This window comes from Camelina sativa, chromosome 6 (genome assembly GCF_030686135.1).
Source record: "Camelina sativa cultivar CO46 ecotype springtype chromosome 6, ASM3068613v1".
NCBI classification, from domain to species: Eukaryota; Viridiplantae; Streptophyta; class Magnoliopsida; order Brassicales; family Brassicaceae; genus Camelina; species Camelina sativa.
In genome coordinates this window covers 20,945,010-20,971,118 of record NC_141885.1, presented here as the reverse complement: position 1 = coordinate 20,971,118, position 26,109 = coordinate 20,945,010, and the positions used below count along the sequence as shown (strand labels likewise).

Below are 26,109 nucleotides of genomic sequence, written 5' to 3'. Positions count from 1 at the left end.
TTTCATTTCAAATATACTTCTAAAAAAAAATTATTATATTCACGCACCAGAAGCCAAGAAGTCGATTCTGAACAATATGAGAGAATCTGGCAGACGGCAGTTCCAGCATGTATTTGTACAAATATTTGGGCTATTCACACGACTCATATACTTCCTATTAATCAGCTAATATGTGTCTGTATATTCTGTATATTTCCAACATTTGGTAATTGGTAGGCATGGAGATCTTGACTTTTGAATATGGGTGCCACTTCGGTTTATGTTGCCACTTCGGTTTATGCTAATCAAAACTAATCAAAAAATAGATTGGTCGGTCTTATTTTCTCAATATCCAACGAATCTAAATTTCAAGAACAAAGATGTAGATTTTTTTTTTTTTTGTGGAATGTCTTGACTCTTGACTTTACCGGATAAAAATAATTAACGTTAAAAAGACTGAAACACATCATTTTCCAATGTTAAGCTAATGGTTTAATTCTTTGGTATACGATATAATTATTTTGGTAAACCCTTACTCTAGTAATAAGACACAATAATTAAACTGAAATAAATAAAAAAATGTGAAACTCTGACGACACCGAAATAATACAAGATATAGTATTAATGTGTAAGACTTAGGACATAAGCTTTTTGCATCTCACAAGACGCAAACGCGGTTTCTTGGAATCACACACCAAATGTTCCTAATACGCGCAGACATTTATACACCTATATAAGCATATCTTATACACGTTAATTATATTACACAACCAAAAGATCACATTGAAAGCAAGAAGATTTTCTTAAGACTAAACGTGAGAAGCTCGGAAGAAAACATAATTATAAGACAATGCTTGATTGGATACATGGAAACTCTCGGTTACCAATCGCCCTATCTGTAAATTGCCATCTATTTCTTTGCTCGATGATGTCCTTCTCGGTCGTCTTCTTTTCCTCATTATCTAATGTATATTCTGTTTCTTTTGTTATAAAGATTGTGGAGCTTTTGGTAGATATGGATTGCCAAGGATGTGAGAGGAAGGTTCGAAGAGCCATTTCCAAACTCGATGGTAAGAAAAGAGCGATATAGATATAAGAATATATCTTGATTAGTATCGTTATACAATCATTTTTTAGTCTTAATGCATATTGATATAGTTAAAACAGTTTAATAATCAAATTTTGTGTAGGAGTGGACACGGTAGAGATAGACGTGGATCGACAAAAAGTGACGGTCACGGGATACGTCGATCGGGAAGATGTTCTAAAGATGGTGAAACGAACAGGACGAACAGCTGAGTTCTGGCCTTTTCCTTACAATGGATATTACGGTGATTATTATACATATCCTTCTCAGCATTTGGAACAATCGGATCAGAAGATATATCATCAGCCAGAGAATACGATTTCGTATAGTGGAAAGTATGATTACTATGACAACTCTCCTTCTATCAACGGTTATTATCCTCGTCCATCCCAAAAAGCTCAACCTACCATTGATGAAAATGCTCTTCATCTTTTTAGCGATGATAATGTTCAAGCTTGTATAGTCATGTGACTTATTATTGTATCATTTCTGACGTGGGATTTGTATCATTCTTTCATTCATCTATTCATTTATTCATTTCGTAAATGTAACAAAACTATTACTTATACTTTTTCTCTCCAAACTAAATCCCAACATACAAACGGATTACGAAAACGTACTTGAATATATATACCATCTCTACTTTAATCAGTTTCAATGTTTCATTAGTTATCAAATTAGAAAAATCTCTTTAACAAAATCGAAAACCATAAGTTCTATTGAAAATCTCTTAACTAGCTAAGACAAACGCATTGTATTATCGACATGATCTGGAAATGTCCAAATTATGACAGAATCGTGACGCCTTCTTTCTATCGGGTAACTGCCTTCAAGGTCCACGTATCTTATACTATTTCGATTTGGATCATAATATAAGACACATAACCTATCATCAGATGAGTACACACTATTCACAAAAACAATCTCACCACAACGCGTAACACCCGGAATGCACCATTTTTCAAATCCCTCCATCTCATATAAGAAAATATTGGACCATCCTTGTGTCTTTTGATCACCATCCTCTCTAATCCAAATTTACACACTCTTTTCGCAGCACATGAATCCTAACTTCCCTTGGTAGTCTATCAGAAGCGAAAAGCGATCCGTCAATGTTTTTGGAGCGTCTACCGAACAAAATTTCTCGGATCGAACCTCAAAACTCATCAATTCATATGTAGACGTAGAATTATATATTGAAGTTTTTGCTCGGTAGTAAATAACCCCGTTGATGCAAATCGCACCAACCAATGGAAAGTGATCATATCTAACGCCTTGGATGGTCCTCCACTGTTTTGATGTGGGATCTCCCAATGTGAAAACTTGACAACCTTTCTCCAAGTAGTATAGTGGTAAGAACAATACTTTGTATTGACTTTGGAGAGGGTCGTATCCGAAGAAGCAAGTGCCCATGTTCGAAGTTTCCATGCTCTTTGGTAAGTGAAAAGACTGCCTTATGGTAGGGTTATACACAGCTGCCTCACGACGAAAGTTTGACCAACAAAAAATCAAGCCCCGGACGTATTGATACATCCCTTCAGGGATTAGTAATGATTTTTTGTCAGTATCTTGAAGGAAATTATTAGACGAGAAGACTAAGAAACATTCGTTGGGTTGGCCTGAAGTGTAGTGATCGAAGATGAGATGGGCGTCACGAGGAGGCTGACTCAAAGACCGATTCACGATCGAGTCTATGAAGTCTCTACGTCTACTGATAATCAATGACCATTCCTTCGAGACGCATTGGAACTTCACTAGAGATTTGCTCGGGAGCTTTTTTAGTATCTCCACTGTTAGGTCGATAGGGATAATGATGTCTCCTGTGGAGACTGATCCATTGTGACCAATTTGTGTCTTGTATGGCGAGGTCTTGTCGCTCATCTCTTCACGTCCTCTCTTCATGATCACCTCTATTTGTTGTGGAACCCTAGAGCGAGCAAGGAAAGAAAACGAACAATTTTGTTAAAGAAAAATAAAACTGAAATACATCGTAGGCTCTCTATATATATTATCTCAGTTCTGTTCGTGTTAAGTTTCTATGGCTATACTCAAAAACTCAACACAAATCAGCTCAATCACTGAGGCACAATGATGCGACCCCGGACTACGGACGTGAACCACGGACGTACGGACGGAGCAAACTCAGCGGAACGATTCGGAAGTACGACTTGGTTGGGCCGTGAACGAATGGAATCGGCGGATGGGGCGATGTACGGAAGGAAACGACACCAAGGAACAACAAGAACGGACGGAGAGAGATTCGCGAGGAGATGCTCGACTCGTTTGGCTCTCGGATAGATGGGGATAGAGATGGAGCGAAGTAGCGACACACGAGGGATGACTCTCCTTGTGATACAGCCAAGCTAGAAGATTACGAACCCGGTTCGTGTAGCTTCTAGGGTTTTCGTTTCAATCTCTGGAAACGAGAGGAAAGAGATAACTTTGTTCTTTATTATTGATAGTTTACCTTCACATGATAAGGTCTAGGCCCTTTATATAGGGTGGCTTACATAAGGGGACTCTCAAAACCCTAAACACGTGGGTAAAACTAAAACGCATCGTCCAGGAAATAGTTTTAAAAGACAACGGTCATAAGCGAAATTAAACTAAGGATAGAATGGACATGTGGCCGAAGTGATCCTTGGCCATGGCCATGCACTAGGGATCATAGCCTCATTAAAACCCCCTTGGTAAACCCATTGGGAAAATACAAGGTGGGAAAAAGAGTACTAATTCCCCTAATGACTTGGAGGTCTTCACCCTTGGGTGATGTTGAAGACCGTTAGAAAAGCCTCGGTCGGCTGTCCGTTGGGTCCGTGATCAAGCGTCTCTTGTTCTTGAATAAAGCTTGGACAAAGATGAGGCACTTCTTCCTTGCGGTCCTAGCTGCGGTCCGGCTCCTTGTTGTAGCACCGGGCATCAGGTTCGGTGCTTGGGTTGAGGGCCGTCTAGTTCCGGACGCAGTTGCGTCCTTGGTTCCTTGCGCGCTCCAGTCCTCGTCCGTGTCCGTATGCTGGCCATCGTCCTGGGTTCCATCATTCCCTCCCCCTTGGAAAGGTTTTGCCCTCAAAACATCTTCTTCGGTACCTACATTAAACAGGGCCAAGTCAGAAATATTGAATGAGGTCGAAGTTAAATATTCACCGGGCAGTTTAAGGCGGTAGGAGTTGTCGTTGATCCTCTCGACGACTCGGAACGGTCCATCTCCGCGGGGGCTCAGCTTGTCCTTCCTCTTCTGTGGGAACCGCTCTGGCCGTAGGTGCAACCAAACCCAGTCGCTTTCCTTGAAAACCATGGTCTTTTGGCCCTGGTTTGCTGTCCACACATAGTGTTCGGTACACCGCTCTATGTTGGCCTTCACTTCCGCATGTAACTGCTTGATAAGCTCGGCCTTGCTCGCGCCGTCTTGGTTCATTACCTCGCCGGGTGGTAAGGGTAACACGTCCATAGGAGTCAGCGGTTTGAACCCATAAGCGATCTCGAACGGCGACTTCTTGGTGGCCGAGTGCGTGGCAAGGTTGTAGGCGAACTCCACAAATGGAAGGCATTCGACCCTCGTCTTCCTGTTACTGCTGATGGTGGTCCGCAGTAGTGCTCCGAGGGTGCGGTTAACCACCTCGGTTTGGCCGTCCGTCTGCAGATGACACGCGGTCGAGTACAACAGCCGCGTACCGAGCTTTCTCCATATTGTCCTCCAGAAATGGCCGAGGAACTTGGGCTCGCGATCGGACACAATGGTGCGGGAGAGGCCGTGTAGTCGCACTATTTCTCGGAAGAACAGGTTGGCGAAGTGCATGGCATCGTTGGTCTAGTTGCATGGTATAAAATGGGCCATCTTGGAGAAACGGTCCACTACCACGAAAATAGCGTCTTTCTTGTCGCATGGTGGTAGACCAAGGACAAAGTCCATAGATAGGTCAACCCACGGACTTGATGCGATCGGAAGGGGCGTATACATGCCATAGGGACGCGTGGTGGACTTGGTCGTCCTGCACATAATGCAACTACCATGCGCTTCATCTTAGGCCAATAGAAGTGCTCCTTCAGGATGGCCATTGTTTTGGCTACGCCAAAGTGACCCGTAAGCCCTCCTCCGTGTGCTTCCCTCATTAATAACTCCCTCATCGATCTAGCTGGGACGCACAGACGCCTTTCCTTGAATAGGAACCGTCATGTAAAAAGAACTTGGTATACTTCCCTTTACCATGCTCCTGGTAGCAGTCGGCGAAGTCCGGGTCCAACCCATACGCGTCCTTGATGTGCTCAAACCCGAGGATCCATGCGTCCATGGTGGTGATCAGCGTATGGCGCCGTGAAAGTGCGTCGGCCACAACATTCTCCTTGCCTTTCTTGTACTTAATGACATATGGAAAGGTTTCAATAAACTCCAACCACTTGGCATGCCTCCTTTTAAGGTTGGTCTGGCCGCGCAAGTGCTTCAACGTCTCATGGTTGGTTTGAATGACACATTCCTTGGCCAATAGATAATGTTGCCAAGTCTCCATCGCGCGGACTAGGGCGTACAGTTCCTTGTCATAGGTTGGGTAATTGAGCGTCGGTCCGCTGAGCTTCTCACTGAAATAGGCAATAGGCTTGCCTCCTTGCGTCAACACGGCTCCAATGCCCACCCCAGACGCGTCGCACTCCACTTCAAAGGTTTTGCTGAAATCCGGCAAGGCCAATAGAAGCGCGTGTGTCAGTCAGTGCTTGAGCTCGCGGAAGGCTGCTTCTTGGGCCGGCCCCCACTTGAACTCAACGCTCTTATTTATGGTGGCGGTAAGTGGTGCAACTACCGAACTGAAATCCCGCACGAACCGCCTATAGAAATTGGCCAGGCCGTGAAAGCTTCGGACTTGACTGATATTGGACGGGATTGGCCACTCCTCAATGGCCTTGATCTTGTCATTGTCCACCTTAAGCCCCTGTGCACTTACAACAAAGCCTAGGAAAACTAGCTCGTTAGCTCCAAACACGCATTTCTTAAGGTTAGCGTACAGTTTGTTCTCCCTAAGAGTGTCCAAGACCAAGGACAAATGTTCTAAATGGTCTTCAAGTCATTTACTATAAACAAGGTTGTCATCAAAGTAAACAACCACAAACTTGTTGATATAGACCCTAAGGACATGGTTCATCAGTCTCATAAAGGTAGAGGGAGCATTAGATAGACCGAATGGCATTACCAACCATTCGTACAAACCTTGCTTGGTTTTGAACGCGGTTTTCCACTCATCTCCCTCTTTCATCCTCACTTGATGATAGCCACTTTTAAGGTCTATCTTGGAGAATATGGTGGAACCGCTGAGTTCATCAAGCATGTCGTCTAGGCGTGGAATGGAATGGCGGTACTTGATGGTGATGTTGTTCACTGCCCGACAATCCACGCACATACGCCATGTCCCGTCCTTCTTGGGTACCAACAAGACTGGCACCGCGCATGGACTAAGGCTCTCTCGGACGTATCCTTGCTTCATGAGTTCGGATACTTGGCGTTCAAGCTCCTTGGCCTCCTCGGGATTCACGCGGTAGGCAGGACGGTTTGGGAGCTGGGCTCTGGGTAAGAGGTCGATCTGATGCTCAATGCCGCGAAGTGGTGGTAGACCGTGCGGCAATTCATCCGGAAACACGTCCTTGTACCGTCGTAGGAGCGGTTTTATCATGGCCAGGACGGCGTCCTGCTCTGTACCTATACTCACAACATCCTTAAAGACCATCAATAAGACTTGACAAGTGGAGTCACTAAGTGATCTCCTAACCGTACTATCATTAATCAAGATGTTCATTTTAGTACTCGGTTTCTTAGACATTTTCGATTGCAGCTCACAAATTTGTGTGGGAATCAATGGTTTTAGGCAAATACGCTTGTTGTCATGCACAAAGGAGTATTGGTTGGTGTGGCCACAGTGAGAGGTCCGCTTGTGAAACTGCCAAGGACGCCCCAAAAGGAGGTGGCTAGCTTGCATCGGAACCACGTCACACAAGACTTGGTCTTTATAGGGGCCTACACTAAACGGGACCGTGACCTGTTCGGTGACTTGGACCACGGCCTTGTCATTCAACCATTTGAGTCTGTAGGGTTAAGGATGGTTTGTGGTACTAAGAGCAAGTTTTTTGACCATGTTGGAACTTGCCACGTTGGTGCAAGATCCACCATCGATGATCAAGCCACAAACCTTTCCACTTACAGTGCATCGCGTGTGGAAGATGTTGTCCCGCTGGTACGTATCGTCCGGAAACTGGCTAGTATTAAGGACCCGCCGGATCATAAGCAGCACTCTCTCGTCAGGCTCGGCGATGGCTTCCTCGATCTCCTTAGCATCGTTCGGCTCGTCAGGTTTGTCGTCGTCCTCGAATTCAAGTTCCCTCGTTGCGGTAATAGTCATGGTATGCGGGTTGGGACAGTCTCAGGCATAGTGGCCTCGACCCTGGCACTTGAAGCATATTATATCTCGGCTACGCCCTTCGGTCGGCTGCGGCCTGGGATCGGTACGAGAGTCCTTGTTCTGGTCCCTTGGTTTGAATCGTGAGTCAATGGCGACAGCCTTAGACTTCTCTTGCCCGCGATGTCCTCCGAGTCCTGGGGACGAGTTAGGCGACCAGTTCGGCGTTCCTTGAGTGCGAGAGCGGTTGATGGTGCTGGCCTTTCTTTTAATCTGTTGTTTGACTTGCATCACGAGGTGCAAAAGCTCATCGAACGAATTGTACGTTAAGTGTTCCACCTTCCGCGCAATGCGGTCCTGTAGGTCGTCCAAGCGGTTGCGAAGATGTTCGAACTCTTCATAGTAGTCCTCAACGCTCTTGCCTCCTTGGGACAGCTTGTGGAACCTTCGCTGGAGCTCGCGGTGGTATAACAGTGGCACGTACCAGCGTCTCATCTCGTTCTTCATGGCCTCCCAATGGGGTAATGCACGTTCCCCGTTCCTTCTTCGGTCAACTTCGGAACGGTTCCACCACGTAAGGGCGTGGTCCGTGAATTGGGCGGCTGCATAGGCGATCTTTTTGGGTTCGGGATAGTTGTAGCAGGCGAAATATATGCTCCATCCTCCCCTCCCAGTCGAGATAAGCTTCCGGTTCAACTTTTCTGGCAAACGTCGGGGCTGTGAGTTTGTGACCCGGTTCGACCGGACGGTAGGGTTGATCGTCCTCATGCTCGTCCCTAAGACGATGGCGTCTCCTTTGGTAGGATGGACCATCGTCTTCTTCGGACGTTCCTCCTAGATTCGGGTCATAGCGTAGTTGGCGATCTTGGACATGCAGTCCACGAGCCGTGGGTTGTTGTTGTACGTCCTCTATCCGTTGTAGTCGGTTCCCTAGCTGGGCTAGTTGAGTCCGGATCTCGGCTAAGACAGTCCCGATTTCCGGGGTGGAAGCGGCTCTCCAGGTTGTGCGGCCATATCAGTTGTACGAACGGCGGTTATTGTACGGACAGTGGCTGCGGTACAGACAGCGGCCAGGTACTGTTCGGACGGTGGTCCACGCAGTGGCTGGTTGGAGAAGTGATACCATCAGCGGTCAGTAGTGGGTACTGCGGCGGTTGATAAGTCCTCCGGCGTACGGTCGTGTCGGACGGTGGCAATCGGTACTGTCGGTCGATCCGTGACGCGTGTCCGTTTAGAAAAGATCAAGATTGAAAAGGGAGGAAAGACACAACCTTGTGAGGAACTTCGGCTCTGATACCAACTGATACGACCCCGAACTACGGACGTGAACCACGGACGTACGGACGGAGCAAACCCAGCGGAACGATTCAGAAGTACGACTCGGTTGGGCCGCCAACGAATGGAATCGGCGGATGGGGCGACGTACGGAAGGAAACGACACCAAGGAACGACAAGAACGGACGGAGAGAGATTCGCGAGGAGATGCTCGACTCGTTTGGCTCTCGGATATATGGGGATAGAGATGGAGCAAAGTAGCAACACACGAGGGATGACTCTCCTTGTGATACGACAAGCTAGAAGATTACGAACCCGGTTTGTGTAGCTTCTAGGGTTTTCGTTTCAATCTCTGAAAATGAGAGGAAAGAGATAACTTTGTTCTTTATTATTGATAGTCTACCTTCACATGATAAGGTCTAGGCCCTTTATATAGGGTGACTTACATAAGGGGACTCTCAAAACCCTAAACATGTGGGTAAAACTAAAACGCAGCATCCAGGAAATAGTTTTAAAAGACAACGGTCATAAGCGAAATTAAACTAAGGATAAAATGGACACGTGGCCGAAGTGGTCCTTGACCATGGCCATGCACTAGGGATCATAGCCTCGTTAAAATCCCCTTGGTAAACCCATTGGGAAAAACCCAAGGTGGGAAAAAGAGTACTAATTCCCCTAATGACTTGGAGGTCTTCACCCTTGGGTGATGGTGAAGACCGTTAGAAGAGCCTCGGTCGGCTGTCCGTTGGGTCCGTGATCAAGCGTCTCTTGTTCTTGAACGAAAGCTTGGACAAAGATGAGAGCCGGGCACTTCTTCCTTGAGGTCCTAGCTGCGGTTCGGCTCCTTGTTGTAGCTCCGGGCATCAGGTTCGGTGCTTGGGTTGAGGGCCGTCTAGTTCCGGACGCAGTCGCGTCCTTGGTTCCTTGCGCGCTCCGGTCCTCGTCCGTGTCCGTATGCTGGCCATCGTCCCGGGTTCCATCACACAATCTCAGATCAAAGAAAAAGTAAAACGAAATAAGAAAGCAAGAACAAAAGCAATTGTTTACCTAGTTCGATGTGATGAATCTACGTCTGGAACTGGATTCAACTCAACAATTCACTATAATGGTTCAAAGTGTTTCTCTCAAGTTCAGGAACAGAACTTCAGAAAGTTTATAAGATAGAGATGAAAAGAGATACAATGAGAGAGAATAAGAATGTGTAAATATATCAACACAAAAGAATAAATCCTAATCCTTATGCAATTTTGATTTTTTTGAAACCAAATCCTCTTCCTTCTTGAACTTCTAAAACTGATGCCAAAAAATAGTGAACCATCATTAAACCAGCTAATCAAGTTGACATTAAACTAACCGGTTAAATTGGATCACACCATCATATTTGATTAGCTAATTGTAACTAACTGGAATTTTATGAGATTTAACAAATTTACCTAAAATAACTGTAATGAACCGAGTATAACCCTCTTTTTGTATATTTAATGTTTTTTTTTAAGTTTTTTTTCATAAATATTACAAATTTACCTGTATTGATTTTTTAATTTTAGCATACCAAATATATATGATTTTGTACGTTAGCTGTTAAGTTAAATTATATATATATGGTTATTTTGATTAAAGAATTTTATATACCATTAAATTGAATTATTTATATCTAGTATACATATATTAATTTAATAAATTACATAAGGTTGCTTGGTTTTATGCTAGTTTAGGTCTGGTTCTGTGGTTCAATGTTCAAAACACAACAAACAACATCAACGACACAAGAATTAGTTTTGCCGTTTACCTTTGTCGGCCGATACTCTCGACCGCTGGATCTACTTCGGCGGTTTGACGAGGCAGTTCAGCTCACAGTTCAATCCAGCGGTGGTTAGTTACGTCACCATGACTCCACAATCAAAAACCAAAAAACAAGGCAATCCAGAAACTTTCTACACAAGTTACAAAAGAAATCTAGGGTTTCCTTAATTCTAGTCTAGACGATGACAGCGGGTGGCTTACCAACAATGGTGGCCAACAGATCTCCCGTGCCTTCTTTCTCTCCTTCTTAACAATTCTCGATCGGCTCCGTTCAAATGTAGCAATTTACAACGGGGACAGCACAGCAACATTGTGACTCAATGGTCTCTCTTACAACGGTGGCAGAGCCGGACTCACATGGAAGTCAAACATTTCAATGGGGCTCACATAGTCACATGGAGTGTAGTAGGACCGTAGGAGCAGCCATTAAAGCGCTACACAGATGTATACAATCACCATCACCTGAAACTCTGCTATAGCTCGAGAATTAGACAATTTGGCTTTAAATATATGAAATTTCTCATGATAGTCTGATAGATAGATTTCCACTAAAGTATATGTCTACACTATTGTTGTACCCTATGCAATGTGGCTCTGTTTTGGAGAAACTCAAATGTGAGCAGCATCTGTTATTTCCATAGTCTATAATTCACAATAACCATACTTCAAATTCAGTATAGAAATGGTTAGTTGTGGCCATACTTGTGAAACCTGTATTGACTTGTTTTGATTACCTTGTTGACAAGTGTTTTGCCTTGCAGCTCGTTATCTTTACTTGTTGTTGGATCCATCTTAATACTTGAATTCTGAAAATGCATCATTTGGAAGTTCCCATGTTTCCACATTTAGTCTTTAGGCTATAGGTATATTGTTGGGCGTAAACTTACTTATTCAGATTATCTATTTGTCCAAGGAGGACAAAGGATTCATTCTTTTGTAGAATAGGATTTTATAGTAAGACTGAGGTGTTGTAATCTGCATTTTTAAGTTTTTCACTATTTGGAACTTCTTGATTGATTACTTATTGTATCAGTCCAGCTATCTGAAACATATGCAGAACCTATGCTGCTTAAGAAGGTTTCTTGGTTAAAACGACATAACTCAAAAACAAATGAGAAACAGAGGTGAGCTTGTAGAGCTAGATTTCATGTTATTCGAAGTGTTTGCAGATCTCAGAACACGCTTCACCAGTAAAGTGTAGGCTAAAAAATATCAAATCAACAGATGATTTTAAAAGATAAAGTAGGGATCAACTTGTAGAAGATGTGAAACACACTAATTCTTGTTTATCTACTCTGTTTTTTGTTTACTTCTACCATAGAACCGAAGGGAATAACTTACTCAATACCTCCTAGCAGAGAATAATATTCATTTATGTGTCGTCCTCGTAATTAAAAGTTCAAAGACCGACCCACATGAGACGATAGATAAGTGTCTAAATCTGATTGAGAGACAAAGTAGATAATAGTATCCCTAATAAACCCATCTCAGGTGCAACCACCAACAACCATTTCTATATTTGTCGCCTTCACATTAGTCTTTGTTCTGAGTTCTGACTACTGTATATATAAATTATATAATCGATTTGGTCAATCTATGGTCCCTCCTTATATTAATTGCCCGGTTAGTCTTCTTCCACCGTCCACACAACATGTTACCAATATTCATTTATCCTTTGAGTTGCAGTGAATAGATCCAACAACAAAGTGTGAAGTGCATCCAACAAATCTAGCGTCAACCTTTTGATTAAAACGTTTCCGGAATATCTTAAGCGAAGTGTTTTTTTAAAAAGAGTTTACGTTTTGTTTAATAATGGGCAAGTTTAATCTCTAAACGGGAGATTGGTGGTGTGTCGTGTAATTCAGGAATCAAAGAATCAACGCAAAATGACGATTAACAGTCAAACTAAGAACACGACTGATGATGAATTGATGATCACTGCTTCCTATTTTGTAGCATTGACGTTGACTCACTTTATAACTGACCCTGACCCTAAGAAGGTGTTTGAAAAAAATAACTTGGAATAAACTTCAAATTGCTTGCGACTTTTCTCGTAATTACTCTTCTATAAATTAATACATAGTAAGTATATTACTAGTCTTTTAACTTTAGTGTGTGTTTTCGGATCACCAAACCCATTAGGAGAGTTTATTTTATCTTTTTTTTTTTTTTTTACGATGTAATCTTTTTGACTTGGGGGTTGTTGTTGTCGCATTATCGTTTACTTTGACATGCTCTCCTTCCTTGCAGTAGTTGTTGAAAGCTAATCTTCTCTTTAGTGCTAAATTATTTGTTGTTGTTAACACTACTATGCTTCATTCTGTTCATGTTAAGATTTGGAAAAGAAAGAAAAAGAAAGAAAAAAAAAAAAAAAGGTCATATGGATTTGTATCAAGTAATGGAAACATTATTGAAGTGGGGATAACGTAAATGATTGTCTTATGTGTGATATTGACAACATGTATGTTCATGGGACCATCAAAGATATTCCCTACTAAAAGCTTCTTCTGATGAGAAGAAAAAAATCCTAATCTTACATTCTAACCTTTACGGCCTTATATTATTATCACAAGAGTATTTATCAGTGATTAATCAATCATAAACCAAAATTAATCACTGAGAGGCTGATTGAAACGATACATAATTCAATGATAAAAACTAAAACAGAGTTTTTTGATTAAACCATATAATTCCCCCAAAAGTATGAACACAGAGACTCCCATAGCCACAAAAGCTAAGGATGAAAAAACAAAGATCATTCATAGAGAAATACAATAAAGGAAAAAAAAAGATCTAATTAAAAGTAAAAAGGATTACATCTACCCAAAAAAAAAAAACAGTAATTAAAAATTACATAACTGTCCATGATTCAAGAGTTGGGAAGCTCGGGTAACTATCTAATTCCACGGCGGAGCCACCACCACCACCAACGTTCCCCGTCGTCGTCGTCGTCTTCGCGGCACTTGACTGATGATGAAACGAACCGATCTGAGCTGAAACAGAACCCAAATCCGTAGCGATGTTCTCTTGGTGATGGTTAGACAAAAACGACGACGTATCAAGCGTGGGAACAGCTGAAGAAGACCGATCGAAGCTCCCGCACGACGGTGGTAGTCTACAAGAGAGCCTGTGCGGCTCGGGCTTCACAAGCGGTGCGAAAATGCCGTTAGGAGAACCACCGATGAACTTAGCTCCGGTGACTTGCTGAACCATCTGCCGGAAATTAGCGGCGTCCGCCGTTATAAAAGTAGTCTGAGATTTCTTAGAGGAAACTCGAGATCGGCGTTTCGTCTGTTTACCACCGGAAACACCAGGACCACGTTTCCGTTTCCCTCCTCCACCACCGGCGGCGAGTTCCGGATCTGAGCCGAAAGAGACGTTGGAGAGAGTCTGAGGAGGAGAAAGATCGGAGACAACGACGGCGGCGGTTGGAGAAGAATCGAAGAAAGAAGAAGGAGAAAGAGGAGACTGATCAGTTGAAGTAGAGATGGATCTGTGAAGAGCTTTAGCGATTATATCACTATCGTGAGAGAAGGAATCAGAGATTAGCCATGAATCTATGTTGAAGCTTTGACGGAATGACCACGGCTCTACGCTCGCTAATCCCTCTGACGACGCCATGACTCACCGGAATATTTCGAAATCGGAGATTAAAAAAAAAAAAAAAAAAAGGGAAGAGAGCTTTCTCTGTTTTTTTAAGTTAATTAAATATTTGGGAGATGAAGGAGAGAATTAAAAAAATGTGATGATGAAATTGGAAGGAGAGATAAATACTTATATAAATAGGACGGCGTAGAGAGAGAAACCGCGTGGAGAAGAGAGAGAGAGAGAGAGAGAGAGAGAGAGAGAGAGAGAGGTGAATAAGACACGCGTCAGCAGTATTGTACGGAACTCTGACTCAGCATCTCTCTCTGTTCGTCTTATTACTAATTTAATTAAGCTCATTGTTCTGACTCACTTACCCAGTATACTTAATTAAGGATTATGGCGTTCGCTAATCTCATCTGAAGATAAACCAGTTAAAACAATTCAAACTTTGAAGAAGCAAAATCAAAAATTAACGAAAGGGAAATGCTATAGAGGGTTACATAAAATGATAAATGCAAGTAGGCCCCTATCGTGTGACCAATAATAGTAGCTAGTAAAATATCTGAATAATGTATAATAAGCTATATATTATTCAACACAATTTAGATAATACTACTATACTAGTAGTAGTATTTTGTTGGGTCTATAAAAATATTAATCACACTATTGATTTTTGTCAAGCTTCAAAATTTATGGCCAGTGAGAGAGAGGCATCGTATTTAATTTTGTTTCCTTTTATATATTCTAGTGGGACAAATTATTTATTATAGTGATTTGTTTTCTGTCTAAATCCCATATACCACACCACCAACCTACAAACAATAAAACAAAACGTATACAAATATCGCAAAATTGCAAGGAATTGAAACTTTAAAGAAAGGATATATAGCTGATCATAAATCCAACCATGGTTGACCAATTCTACAACTTTAAATTCATTTTTTTTTAATGTAAGTCATTTTCTTGTGGGATATACATATATCTATATATTGTTTGACCTATTAAATTTTTCTTTAATAATTAGGTGGACTAGTGACAATTTTGCGAAATAAGCTTTAAAATAGCATTGAGTGGCAATATAGCGCTATTGATGTTTTATCTTTATTTTATCAAATGAAAGTTTTTAGACCGTTAAACTTTGATCATCAGTCGAATTAGTTGAAGTTTGAACCGGATGATTTATTTTGGATCAGAGACACCATGCATGTGAAAGTATATAAACTTATAGTTATATCCCAAAGACAATTTGGTAATGAAAAATAGCTTTAAGTTTCTTGTCCACCTATATATATTGGATATATGTGTCCCTTTGTCAACTTGTAAAATCTAGAACATACAAGTACATTAACTCAAAGTCTGAAACTAACAAGTGTAAAAAAAGCGACACATATGGTTTTTTATTTTATGTAAATGAAGCTCAGAAGCTGTAACGTGGGAATGAATAGTGGGAAGTGAGTATGATGAATGAGGCTTTTGCATGAAACATGCATGCATGAACACGATCTTGAAATGATTATCTCTACCACGTCATCAATCTCCTCCTCCTCCTCCTGTAAAAACGCGTTTTTTCACGTATCCCGATGTCTCTTCCTCCTCACTTCCCTTTTACACATTACACTGTCCCCTTCGACCCATTCTTTCTTCTTTTCAAAATATCAAAATCTAAAATTCATTTGCACATGTCTTTGTTCTTTTTCAAAAAAATAAATAATCCACCAAATAGTCTATATATATATATATATTTTTTTTGTTAAAAAATAGTCTATATTTTTTGTCTTCTTTTTTTTTCCAATTATCTTTACTGACTTTATATATGTGTGATTGTACGTAATGTAGGTCTAGTCTTCTAACTACAATAGACGGATTGGGTTTTGCTAGCTATAAGTGTTGAGTTCACTAAAATAGAAGCCACTAACGGATTATTTAGTAGTAAACTAAACTTTCCTTATTTTCTTATATAATGCAACTTACATCATCTTGTTGTTTTCATCAATGTATTAGTTTAGCATCAATATAAAAAGCATATAGTATATCGTATTATTTCATAATATTTATTTGTGTCAAATTAGAAAAAGCATTTGTCGTGATATTCAATAATATTGTCTCTTTCAACTTGTCGTATGCCTCTTTCAACGCAAGTTCCCAGCGTTATCAAGCGCGGAATCTTGGTCTTGCGATGTCAGAAAACAAATATTAGTATATTACTACACTAGTACGTAGTATTTACTATTTACTTATTTGTTAACGGACATCAATCTAACTCACATTTATTCCACGTGAAAACGTAGTTAATTGAATCCTTAATCTATATTCATACATCGATGAATACTGTATATGATTTAAAAACGTATTTGTTATATAACATTAGTACTAAAATTTAATAAATTCCTTTTTTTGTATAACTAATTTATAAGCAGCTTTTTGTTGTTGTTGTTGTTGTTGTTGTTGTTGTTTACTATGCGAATATTTCAATTGTAATGAATACGAGACATATGGTATCTTTATGCGAGTACACATATGTGGCATTTATCTAAAAAGGTCACAAATAATATGGTACAGTACTACTTGTAATTGACTAGTTGTTTGTCAATAATATCCACTAAATTATTGGAAGAGTCCTAATTAACTTACTTATTACGCCCACGAAAATTAATATTTTCACGAGGGAGTAATACATACATATATAGTCATATATTATATAATATTTCCGTGATTGATATATATATATAGGACGAAGCTGATTGCGTGAAGAAATTAGTTAACTTGATTGGATTGGTATAAAGAATACAGACAATTACAAAGAATCTCATAAGAATACAAATGTGTGTAATACAGTATATACACAGAGATATAAAATATGGATTGGAAACTAAATTCAGACAATTACAAAGTTTGATGATAATATAAAGCAAAGAAGATGGACCCCGTAAACAAAAAGAGATGGACCAATCTTTTACACAACTCTCTTCATTAGTCGTTTGATTTTAGAGGTCAATTATTGGAGACATAAAAATTGGATGACGTCGGTATTGTTTCCTTCATTCAACATGTTTGATTAATCATTAATGTTAACTACTATCGTTATATACAAAAACAATAAGTTATTTGATAAAATACCATAAAACCATACAAAGTTTAGAAAAGATTCCACTCGTTTTTTCTCTATTTTTCGAATACATTAGTACTTGTTAACACAAAAAGGAATAGTTAATTTTAAAATAACTGTGTTTCGTATATGAAAAATGAAATTAGAAAATAATTTGATTTATTCCCTTTACCAAATCTCTTTCTGATATATGAAAAGTATATATTATTTTTGTAAAACTTCTGAAAAATAAGAGTCAGCAAACTATATATAAGTTGTACAACACTAGTACTGAAAGTCCCGATCATTGACAAATTAACAATTATGAGTTGCGAAACACATCAATATCATTAGAATTTGGGTTTTGAGCATAAATAAAATTTCTTTATATGACCTTCATTAATCAGGTTGATGTCATCAAGTAAGATAATAGTCCACTGTTTATTAATCAGGTCTTCGTATATATGATTTGGTAGCACTATATATTCTACATCATGGTGAGACGATTCACGTGCGTTCAAAGAGGTCTAACACTTCAGAAGTTATACCACGGCTGTTCTTCATATATTTTTGCTTGTAGTGATTTTTTTTTTTAATGTACAGTATATCTTCCTAATCTAGATTTGATTAAAATTGAAATCTAAAAAGGAGTTTTATTTTGGAAACAAATTAAAATGAGTTTCGGTTAAAGTAGTACAAGATTCTAAAAAGAAACAGAGAATTTATTATATAAAAAAAGATTCAAAACTAAATTAGTAGAATAATTATACTAATTAGTGTATTGGATAATAATCATACAAAATAGTAAAATACTACTAATAGACTTGCAAATATGTAAATATCTTTGAAAAGAAAAAGTAAAAGGAGAAAGTCTTTTGGATCAGTCAGTCATTAGAAAAATGTAGCATTGATCTATAAAGATGGGAGGATCCTGACAAAAAAAAAAAAGAAACGAATCTAAAATGGGAGGAACAAAGTCAATAGACGCCAGCGATGTCGTCATCTTCTAAAACGATGTAATCATGACACTATCATGACGATTCCGCGTAATTTTTTTTTTAATCTCATCAATTGACAAAAATCCACCACTAATATTTTATGTTTATTTCTAATGTTTTGAAACTTTTACACATTTTAATAAAACAATGATTATTGAATTTAAATATTTTTTTTTTAACTAAAGAGATATTATTTAATTTTAAATTAATAATAATTCAAAATTTTAAATATTTTTAATGATTAAACAAAACATCAATTTGTAGGACAAAAAAAATAATATTATTAATATCAATTTTTATGAGATAAAGAGAGTATTACTTATTATCTATTAAATTATTAAGACTATTAAGGGAGTAAAAAATAATATTATTAATATAATATGTGATTAAAAATAAAATAAAAAGTGAAAAAAAGAAAGAAGTAAAGTGAAGTAGAAAAAAAAAACACAGAAGAATTGATGGGGCTGGGGCACGTGAGAATGTTGACTTGGAGAAGCGGTCGTGTGTGTGTCAAAAAACTCAAAAATGCATTGCGCCCAAAGTTTCTTCCTCATTCATTCCCATTTCCCAAGAAGCTCCCACACTCTTGTCCCCCAAGCAGCTTGGGCCAAGCTTCTTCATTTCTCTTAATTTTTAAAAGATTCCATTCTTCCACTTCCTTCTTTGTTTTTTTTTTTTTGTTTCCTCACTTTCCTGTCAATCTATTTTGGCTTCTCCAGTCTCTCTCTATAATGAAGTAATCTGTAAATAAATATATTTTTTCTCTTCATAAAAAGATGATACACAATAAGAATCAATTGATTTAAGAATGGGCCTAAAAAACTGGGTCTTATCAGGATTAGTTAACTTAAAATTGGAAAGGAGACTTGAAAACAAGCATAATCAAAGCCTTTGACACAAACCATTCACCATATGAAATCCCTTGGAGACGAACAACAACACCCCATAGCCCAAGTACTCTTTTCTTCATCTTCATCTTTTTTTCACGTCTTCCTCTTCATTCAACTTCTTTGTTCAATCTTCAACTTTCTTTACCATGTTTTGTTTGGCTTCAACAACCTTATTCGTCATCTCCATGTTTATTATATGTATTCCAAATTTCGAAAGCTTTTTGATATGATACTGTACACTCGTTCACATAGTTATTTCTGTTAATCATCAGACCAATCTTGACAAGGTTGGTTCAAGCTGTTGCAATAAACGTTGTTATACGAAAACTAAGTAAAGTCATCTTGTTTTGGGACTAAAATCTTTTTATCTCGTCAAATCTCAAGACAATGTAAATGTACAAATGGTGTGAAGAGTTTTACATTACACTAATTTTAATTTTACAGACTTTTGTTTATGATTCAGATTCCAAATCAATCTCAAAAACCTTGACTTGGCAAAGATCTCCTCCTGCATCATCTGCAAATCGAATCTTCTTTTTCTTCTGAACAATGTTTTCAGTAGCTGGAGATTCTTATTTGACCATACCCTGTGAAAGAAGGGAATGGAGAAGAGTTAGAGATTGAAAGAAGACAAAAATCTCTTGGTCGTGTCTGTGGCGGTAAAGAGTGTTAAATATATCTACCATGAGTTTGCAAAACCGATAAAGATCACGCTCTATCATCGACATCCATTTCTTGCAGCCCTCTTCAGTTTTTTCTGCATTTCCAATCAATGTTCTCACCTGAAAAGAGAAAACCAACATTGAAGTTTAATAAGTCCGTATTAGTCATTGAAAACCAAATGTCAATTGCTTATAATAGACAAAAGTACCTCATCTAAGTTACAGTCAGAAATGTTGGAGGTGTTGCTTTCACCTAGCAGACATCTCTTTGTAACCTTTCTCATCAACTTCAACTCTTTTGTGAGCCTAGCCGCAACACATTGGAAATCACGCATTTGCCCTTGCGAGAAGACAATAGCTTTCTGTGAGCATCCTTGTATAGAAGTGCTTCCAGTGCTAAAAGGTTGTGCTTTTGCTGCTTGAGCAACTCGACGTGGAATCTTCTGTGTGGTTTTTTGATACTTCATTTGCCGAGTATTATTATTTGCTTTTTGAATGGCCTGCTTTGAGCTTGGAATGATTTCCACTCTGTCGATGTTATCTAGTCCTTGAGCCTTAAGGATTCTATGCGAGTTTTGGCTACTGAAGTAGAGTTTCCCTCTGGATTCTGGATCATAGTTTGTAACATGAATGAGAATCTGAAGTTTTACAATGCAAAATAAAAGCATACAAAAAGACCTCAATTTATTTCCTCATTGACTTACTTTTACTCCTTTTCTCAGGTGAATCGGGGTGCTCCATTGCCTTGCGAAGTTTTGCTTGAGAGGTGGGAGATAAAGCCTGAAAACCAAAATGTATCTAATGAGTAACTGCATTAAGAATAGAATGTGGTTTAAGTACATTATGTAGAGAACAAACCTTTCTCCCTGAGAGTAGCTTTTGTGGTTGGTGGTGTGGCTGTTGTTGCTGGATGTTATCAGTCTCTACAACTTTTTGATCCTCGTCAGGTTCCTTACAGAGTGGTGATAATTTGTGGTCTCCGGCTTCATCTTGATGCTTGGAGTAGAAAGATTGTTGTGATCTTTCTGGCAAATATTCTTCTTCTAGTGCAATTGTGCTTTCATCAGGAACTACTTGCAAATTCTCCAATGAATTACAATAGTTGGTCAGCTGGAGAATATCAGTTGCTTCATGGAAATCATCCTTACTAATGTCTTCAGTTTCCCACTCAATCTCGGCATTTTCTTCACCATAATTGATGATGGGGGAACCCGGGTAATCAATAGCAAGTAGTTCTGGAGCTTCTATCTTCACAATCTCCAAACCAGTTACGCTCATGTATAAGTCTGGCTTTATACCATTGTTCTCCTCATCCTCTTTATCTTCTTCGCACCCCGAGCTTGCGTAAAAACAAATGAGGTTTTCGACACAACCAATGTTCTCAGATTCTGAATCTTGCGCAACATCCAGTTCCATCTCTTCTTCAGACGCACTACTGTACAAAACAATTTGCTTATCCTCAAAAGCAATATAATCAGCAAAACAGCATTGCGCTTTCCTAGCATTGTTAAACTCTTCTGATGCATCTTCAAAAGCTTCCTCCACCGGCTTTATAGTTACGGGATCTTCAATTGCTCCCATTCCGGGAAAATTTGGACATGGAACCAGCCTCATGTCCCTGGACGACTCGAGTATTATCTCTTCCACCAACACCGTATCTGTAGGAGATTCTGACTCTTTGCTACAATCTAGCAAACGATCAGCATGACTCAAATCCATGGCTTCAGAAACTGAATAGCTATCATCCCAAGCTTCAGACTTCACATGAAAGAACACAGGCAAATCCACAACTTTTTCCACAAATGCAGAGGCAGTAGAAACACACTTTGCTTTCCGCTCTTGTATTCTCTTTCTTTTCTTGGAGAATTTCGTATCCCAACTGCTAAGAGGCTCCTCAATATCACACCCTTCATCTCGAGTCAAGTACTCTTTTTTAACTTCAACGTTTGACGCTGTCTCAATGTCTCTCCGGTTCCGAAGTTTCCGTTTCTTTGCTTTGCATTGTTTCCGAATCTTCTCCAGTGTAATCATGCTAAAATCTTCAGAATCAGCTTTCGTATTCACCTCAGCACCAAACAAACACGAACCTTGTGTGATATCAGAAACGTTCTCCAAATCCCTAACTACTCTTGGAATTGACTCATCAACTTTACTGTGTTCTTCCAGATTGTATATATCAACCAACTGCCTAAATCTGAGCTTTGTTTTCCTTCTTCCATCCGTATTCATCACTATTTTGATCGATCCGCCTTTAATGGCTCGGATATAATGCAATTGGGAGTTCAATTGGGTGCGACTTCTTAACTCCACCATTATCCCAAACTAACAGATGAATACACTACCTAACAACTGATTTATTAAGCTCTAAACCTCCGGTAATCAAGCTCCTGAATTAAAGCAAACAAAGAAATCGTCAGTAAAGGATACAACTAACAACAATAACCAGAAGTGCATGTAATGATAATCACTACAAACACACAAAAGTGGTGCCCAAAATAATTACACAACAGTGTTTTTTGTTTGTAACAGTTTATTCAATGTAACAACAAATCGAAACCAAAATTCAAATTCATGGGCACGCGCAAAAAAAGAAAACCCTAATTCGCTAAATCAAAATCTCGTAGCTGCATCAATTTCGAGAATGGGAAAGAACAGATCTGGGTAAAAGTATAAAACATTGAATCTAGACAGATACAATCTCTTTATCAAAGATGAATTGAATCTAAAGACAGCGAAATATGAACGTTTTGAAATTATCTTAAACCTTTATCGACGCTTAATCAGATTTCGAGAAGGAATCAAGTGAAAGCCGAATCCTGGGGGCTTCAAAATTATGAATCTAGGGTTTACCAATATAAAAAAAAAAAAAAAAAAAAAAAAAAACGAAGAAGAAGACAGATGTAAGAAAAAAGACTTGACTGATTGACTACTTTAAGAGGAGCGGTCACTTCTCGCGGGAAATACATGGCGGGATTAACTTTTTTCGTAAATGGGTCTTTTCGAATCTAAAGCCCATTAATCATAAATGGGCCTATAGGGGTATATGTGTAAAATAACTGAAGCTAAGAAAGAACTTGAGGTTAATAATATACGTCAAGCGGCGTATTTTAGATAAGGAGGTGGAATAAGAATAATATCAGCTTTTTGGAGAAGAAACCAAAGCTAACCAAGAAAAAAAATAAAAATTCGAAACCCTAAAACTTCCATTAGACTTAGGGAAGGGACCTTTTTAATAAGCCTTGCTAATGTCCGGCATGACAAAGAAGAGAAAACTTGAAGATGAATCTAGCGATGCGGCTGAACCGTCTCAGAAGCTGAAGCAGACGACTGAGGAGGGTGAGGAGCAGGAGCAGCTTCAGCTTGTAATTAAAAAAGAAGATAATCAAGCTGAGGTCGAAGAAGTTGAATACGAGGAAGTAGAGGAAGAGCACGAAGAAGAAGTTGAAGATGATGATGATAAGAATAATCAGATGGAGGTGGCGGCGACGACGTCTGGATCTGGGAATCAAAATGATGATAACGACGATGAGCCGATTCAAGATCTGTTGGAACCATTTTCGAAAGAACAGCTTTTGAGTCTTCTTAAAGAAGCGGCGGATAAGCATGTTGGTGTAGCGAATCGAATCAGGGAAGTAGCTGATGAGGATCCTGTTCATCGGAAGATCTTCGTTCACGGTCTTGGTTGGGATACCAAAACAGAGACGCTTATCGAAGCTTTTAAACAGTACGGTGAGATTGAAGACTGCAAGGCTGTATTCGATAAGGTCTCTGGGAAATCTAAAGGTTATGGCTTTATCCTCTACAAGTCTCGTTCAGGTGCTCGCAACGCACTTAAACAGCCTCAGAAGAAGATTGGTAGTCGTATGACGGCATGTCAGTTGGCTTCTAAAGGACCTGTCTTTGGTGGAGCTCCTATAGCTGCTGCAGCTGTCTCAGCGCCTGCTCAGCATTCGAACTCAGAGCACACGCAGAAGAAGATTTATGTTAGTAATGTTGGAGCAGAGCTTGATCCACATAAACTGCTTGCGTTTTTCTCAAAGTTTGGAGAGATTGAAGAAGGTCCTTTGGGTCTTGATAAGTTTACTGGGAGACCTAAAGGTTTCTGCCTCTTTGTTTACAAGTCTGCTGAAAGCGCCAAGAGGGCTTTGGAGGAGCCACACAAGACTTTTGAAGGCAGCGTCTTGCATTGCCAGAAAGCAATCGATGGTCCCAAACCTGGAAAGCAGCAGCAGCAGCATCACCATAACCCACACAGCCACAACAATCCGCGGTACCAAAGAAATGATAACAATGGTTACGGTACGCCTGGAGGTCATGGACATCTTATGGCTGGTAACCAAGCTGCAATGGGTGGTCCAGCAGCGCAGATGCTAAACCCGGCCATTGGGCAGGCCTTGACAGCAAACTTGACAGCTTTGCTGGCATCACAGGCTTATAATCCGGCAATTGGACAAGCTTTTTTGGGGTCCTTGGGGGCAGCTACAGGCGTAAACCCAGTAAATGGAGCTGGAATGCCAACTGGTTATGCTACTCAAGCTATGGCACCAGGGACAATTCCTGGGTACGGTACACCAACTGGTTTGCAAGGTGGCTATCAGACTCCTCAACCTGGTCAAGGCGGTACAGGCAGAGGGCAACATAGTGTCGGGCCATACGGTGGTCCTTACATGGGCCACTAGATGTATGATGTATCATGTATTCACTCAGGTAGAGCAATGAATTTTCCCCTCTTTGTTTGTTTCATTGTCTTTCTTCAGTACATATAATTGATCTGCAACTGACTTACTAATGTCTAAAGACAAGAACTTTTTGTGTCCTGACCCCACATGGTTTTGGTTTCATCGGAGTTTTTGGGGATTTTTCAGTAGTTGTTACAGCTTCTTGCTTCTCTTATTTACTTAAACTCATTGTGCAGATATCAGAAATCAGTGTTTTAAAATTGGCCTGGTGATTCTTCTGAAGTTTATAAGGAGCTGATGCAAATGAAGTCTTTATGAAACGTTACTCTTTACTTTGATCGCTCTTAAGGCCAGACTCATAAAACCTTTTAAGGAGTTTTTAGTTTTCGTCTACTTGTTTTTTAACCCAACTCTCTTTATGATATTCCTAAAAAAAAATTGTACTAGTATTTTCAGTGTTCGTCTCTCTTTTTCAGTTTTCTGAACATCCCCCTAGAACTTTCATTTGTAAAACTAAAAACGCAGCTACGCACCATGTGGGTTCTTGCTTATCGAATTCTTGTGTTTCCAAAATAGTTTTTTCCATCTCTCTGTTTCACGATTTCATGGTTTTTTTCTGCCTGTAATATGTTTTAAGTTATCTTGATTTGCTTAATGTATCATCCTGATTTTTATGTTTGTTCAATCCTTTATTTCTCCTGCAGGTAGTGTGACTGCCGGTTGAACAGCCAGCTTAATATAACTCACAATTTTTTATAGCATAACATACTCTAATCTCAATTTATATGGTTTCTAAAATGACTCAAAACTTGTGGGATTTTAAAAACTAGCAAGAGCTTTCATTAGAGATTTTTGTTTTTCAATGTCAACTTTCAAAGTTTTTACAGTGACATTTTTAAGTGAGCACTTTGTTTCCAAACTTATTGGCCACTGAGTTACCAAGTTGTAGACTACTTAAACAGTCAAACTTAGCAGGAAGTGGTGCAAGCGTCTGAAAGTCACAGCTGAGGAATGATCTGTGTGATAGGCAATTACAGAATACTTGAAAAGTGGAAGCTTTCAAGTCGACGACAACAGGTGAGTTTCCTGCAGTTGAGTCTTTTTGCAACCCGCATCTGTTAAAGGGTAAGTTCAAAAGTCGTAAAAGAGTATCTTCTATGGCTACCCACAACGTGCTGTGGTAAGTAATCAAAAGTGTTAAAAGTATATCCCTCAGCACGAATCTCTTGCCTATATATGTTCCTGCTTAATTGTCATATCCCCTCCTTGGAGTGTTAAAAGTTGGTTTTGGTCTAGAAAGTATGTGTATCTTCATGTCCTTGTGCGCAAGCTTTAGGGTTAAACAGAAAATCACATGACAAGGTGGTTGATTATATTTCCTTGATGTATTTGAGGCGTGAATGCATAAAGTTTGTTGGTGATCATCACTTTGATTTTTTTGGAGATCTGCAGTTCCAAAGATTTAGTTATGATGAAGAAGAGAAGGAGAGGCTGAAGTGGAAGTAGGAAGTAAGTATTAGAGTTTTGCGTTTTTGATCACATGTCACAATCTCTCAATTGTTATGTCAAGTTTCTTAGAAACCCAAACTGAGATTGGAAAATAAAAAGTATAAATAGAGGTTTCGATTTTGCAGAACTTATGGTTTGATGTACAATATTCTCTATTATCGTTTAAATCCAAAGCTT

At 39.5% G+C, this 26,109-nt stretch overlaps 4 protein-coding genes and 1 pseudogene across 8 annotated transcripts; 2 read left to right on the top strand and 3 right to left on the bottom strand.

The window, feature by feature from the left end:
- Positions 1-696: 696 nt before the first annotated feature.
- LOC104791979 (heavy metal-associated isoprenylated plant protein 45-like) lies at positions 697-1,649 on the top strand. Its single transcript, XM_010517991.2, has 3 exons — positions 697-877; positions 974-1,049; positions 1,170-1,649. Exons 1-3 carry the CDS (start codon positions 830-832, stop codon positions 1,535-1,537), a joined length of 492 nt encoding a protein of 163 aa, XP_010516293.1. The 5' UTR covers positions 697-829; the 3' UTR covers positions 1,538-1,649.
- A 155-nt stretch (positions 1,650-1,804) lies between these two features.
- On the bottom strand, positions 1,805-2,968 carry LOC104791978 (putative F-box protein At1g32420; annotated as a pseudogene).
- A 10,328-nt stretch (positions 2,969-13,296) lies between these two features.
- On the bottom strand, positions 13,297-14,473 carry LOC104791977 (calmodulin-binding protein 25). The gene has a single exon (XM_010517989.3). The coding sequence runs from the start codon at positions 14,140-14,142 to the stop codon at positions 13,372-13,374; it is 771 nt and encodes a 256-aa protein (XP_010516291.1). The 5' UTR covers positions 14,143-14,473; the 3' UTR covers positions 13,297-13,371.
- A 4,954-nt stretch (positions 14,474-19,427) lies between these two features.
- LOC104791976 (uncharacterized) lies at positions 19,428-22,677 on the bottom strand. Its single transcript, XM_019246850.2, has 6 exons — positions 22,509-22,677; positions 20,603-22,131; positions 20,449-20,524; positions 19,954-20,351; positions 19,766-19,864; positions 19,428-19,669 (listed from the first exon to the last, which is right to left on the bottom strand). Exons 2-6 carry the CDS (start codon positions 22,055-22,057, stop codon positions 19,655-19,657), a joined length of 2,043 nt encoding a protein of 680 aa, XP_019102395.1. The 5' UTR covers positions 22,058-22,131; positions 22,509-22,677; the 3' UTR covers positions 19,428-19,654.
- Positions 22,678-22,820: 143 nt separating this feature from the next.
- Positions 22,821-26,059, top strand: LOC104791975 (UBP1-associated protein 2A). 5 transcript variants are annotated; one of them, XR_015559707.1, is made up of 3 exons: positions 22,821-24,451; positions 24,660-25,500; positions 25,876-26,059. XR_015559707.1 is itself a non-coding variant. In XM_019246849.2 (2 exons), the coding sequence occupies exon 1, from the start codon at positions 22,990-22,992 to the stop codon at positions 24,421-24,423; it is 1,434 nt and encodes a 477-aa protein (XP_019102394.1). In that variant the 5' UTR covers positions 22,821-22,989; the 3' UTR covers positions 24,424-24,451; positions 25,128-26,059. The 5 variants fall into 5 exon arrangements, 2 of the variants coding, with proteins under 2 accessions (XP_019102394.1, XP_019102393.1); XR_015559708.1 differs by having other exon boundaries at positions 22,856-24,451; positions 25,399-25,500; XR_002038635.2 differs by having other exon boundaries at positions 22,856-24,451; positions 25,128-25,500.
- Positions 26,060-26,109: the final 50 nt, after the last annotated feature.

What these genes read in the sequence shown, in the direction of transcription:
- LOC104791977 (XM_010517989.3), bottom strand. Translation starts at nt 14,142, where the DNA reads ATGGCGTCGTCAGAGGGATTAGCGAGCGTAGAGCCGTGGTCATTCCGT.
- LOC104791979 (XM_010517991.2), top strand. Translation starts at nt 830, where the DNA reads ATGCTTGATTGGATACATGGAAACTCTCGGTTACCAATCGCCCTATCT. An exon ending in GGTTACCAATCGCCCTATCT is followed by an intron (nt 878 to 973) that starts GTAAATTGCCAT and finishes TTTGTTATAAAG; the next exon opens with ATTGTGGAGCTTTTGGTAGA. An exon ending in AGCCATTTCCAAACTCGATG is followed by an intron (nt 1,050 to 1,169) that starts GTAAGAAAAGAG and finishes AATTTTGTGTAG; the next exon opens with GAGTGGACACGGTAGAGATA.
- LOC104791976 (XM_019246850.2), bottom strand. Translation starts at nt 22,057, where the DNA reads ATGGTGGAGTTAAGAAGTCGCACCCAATTGAACTCCCAATTGCATTAT. An exon ending in ACCTGAGAAAAGGAGTAAAA is followed by an intron (nt 20,352 to 20,448) that starts GTAAGTCAATGA and finishes ACTATGATCCAG; the next exon opens with AATCCAGAGGGAAACTCTAC. An exon ending in CTGACTGTAACTTAGATGAG is followed by an intron (nt 19,865 to 19,953) that starts GTACTTTTGTCT and finishes TTCTCTTTTCAG; the next exon opens with GTGAGAACATTGATTGGAAA.
- LOC104791975 (XM_019246849.2), top strand. Translation starts at nt 22,990, where the DNA reads ATGTCCGGCATGACAAAGAAGAGAAAACTTGAAGATGAATCTAGCGAT.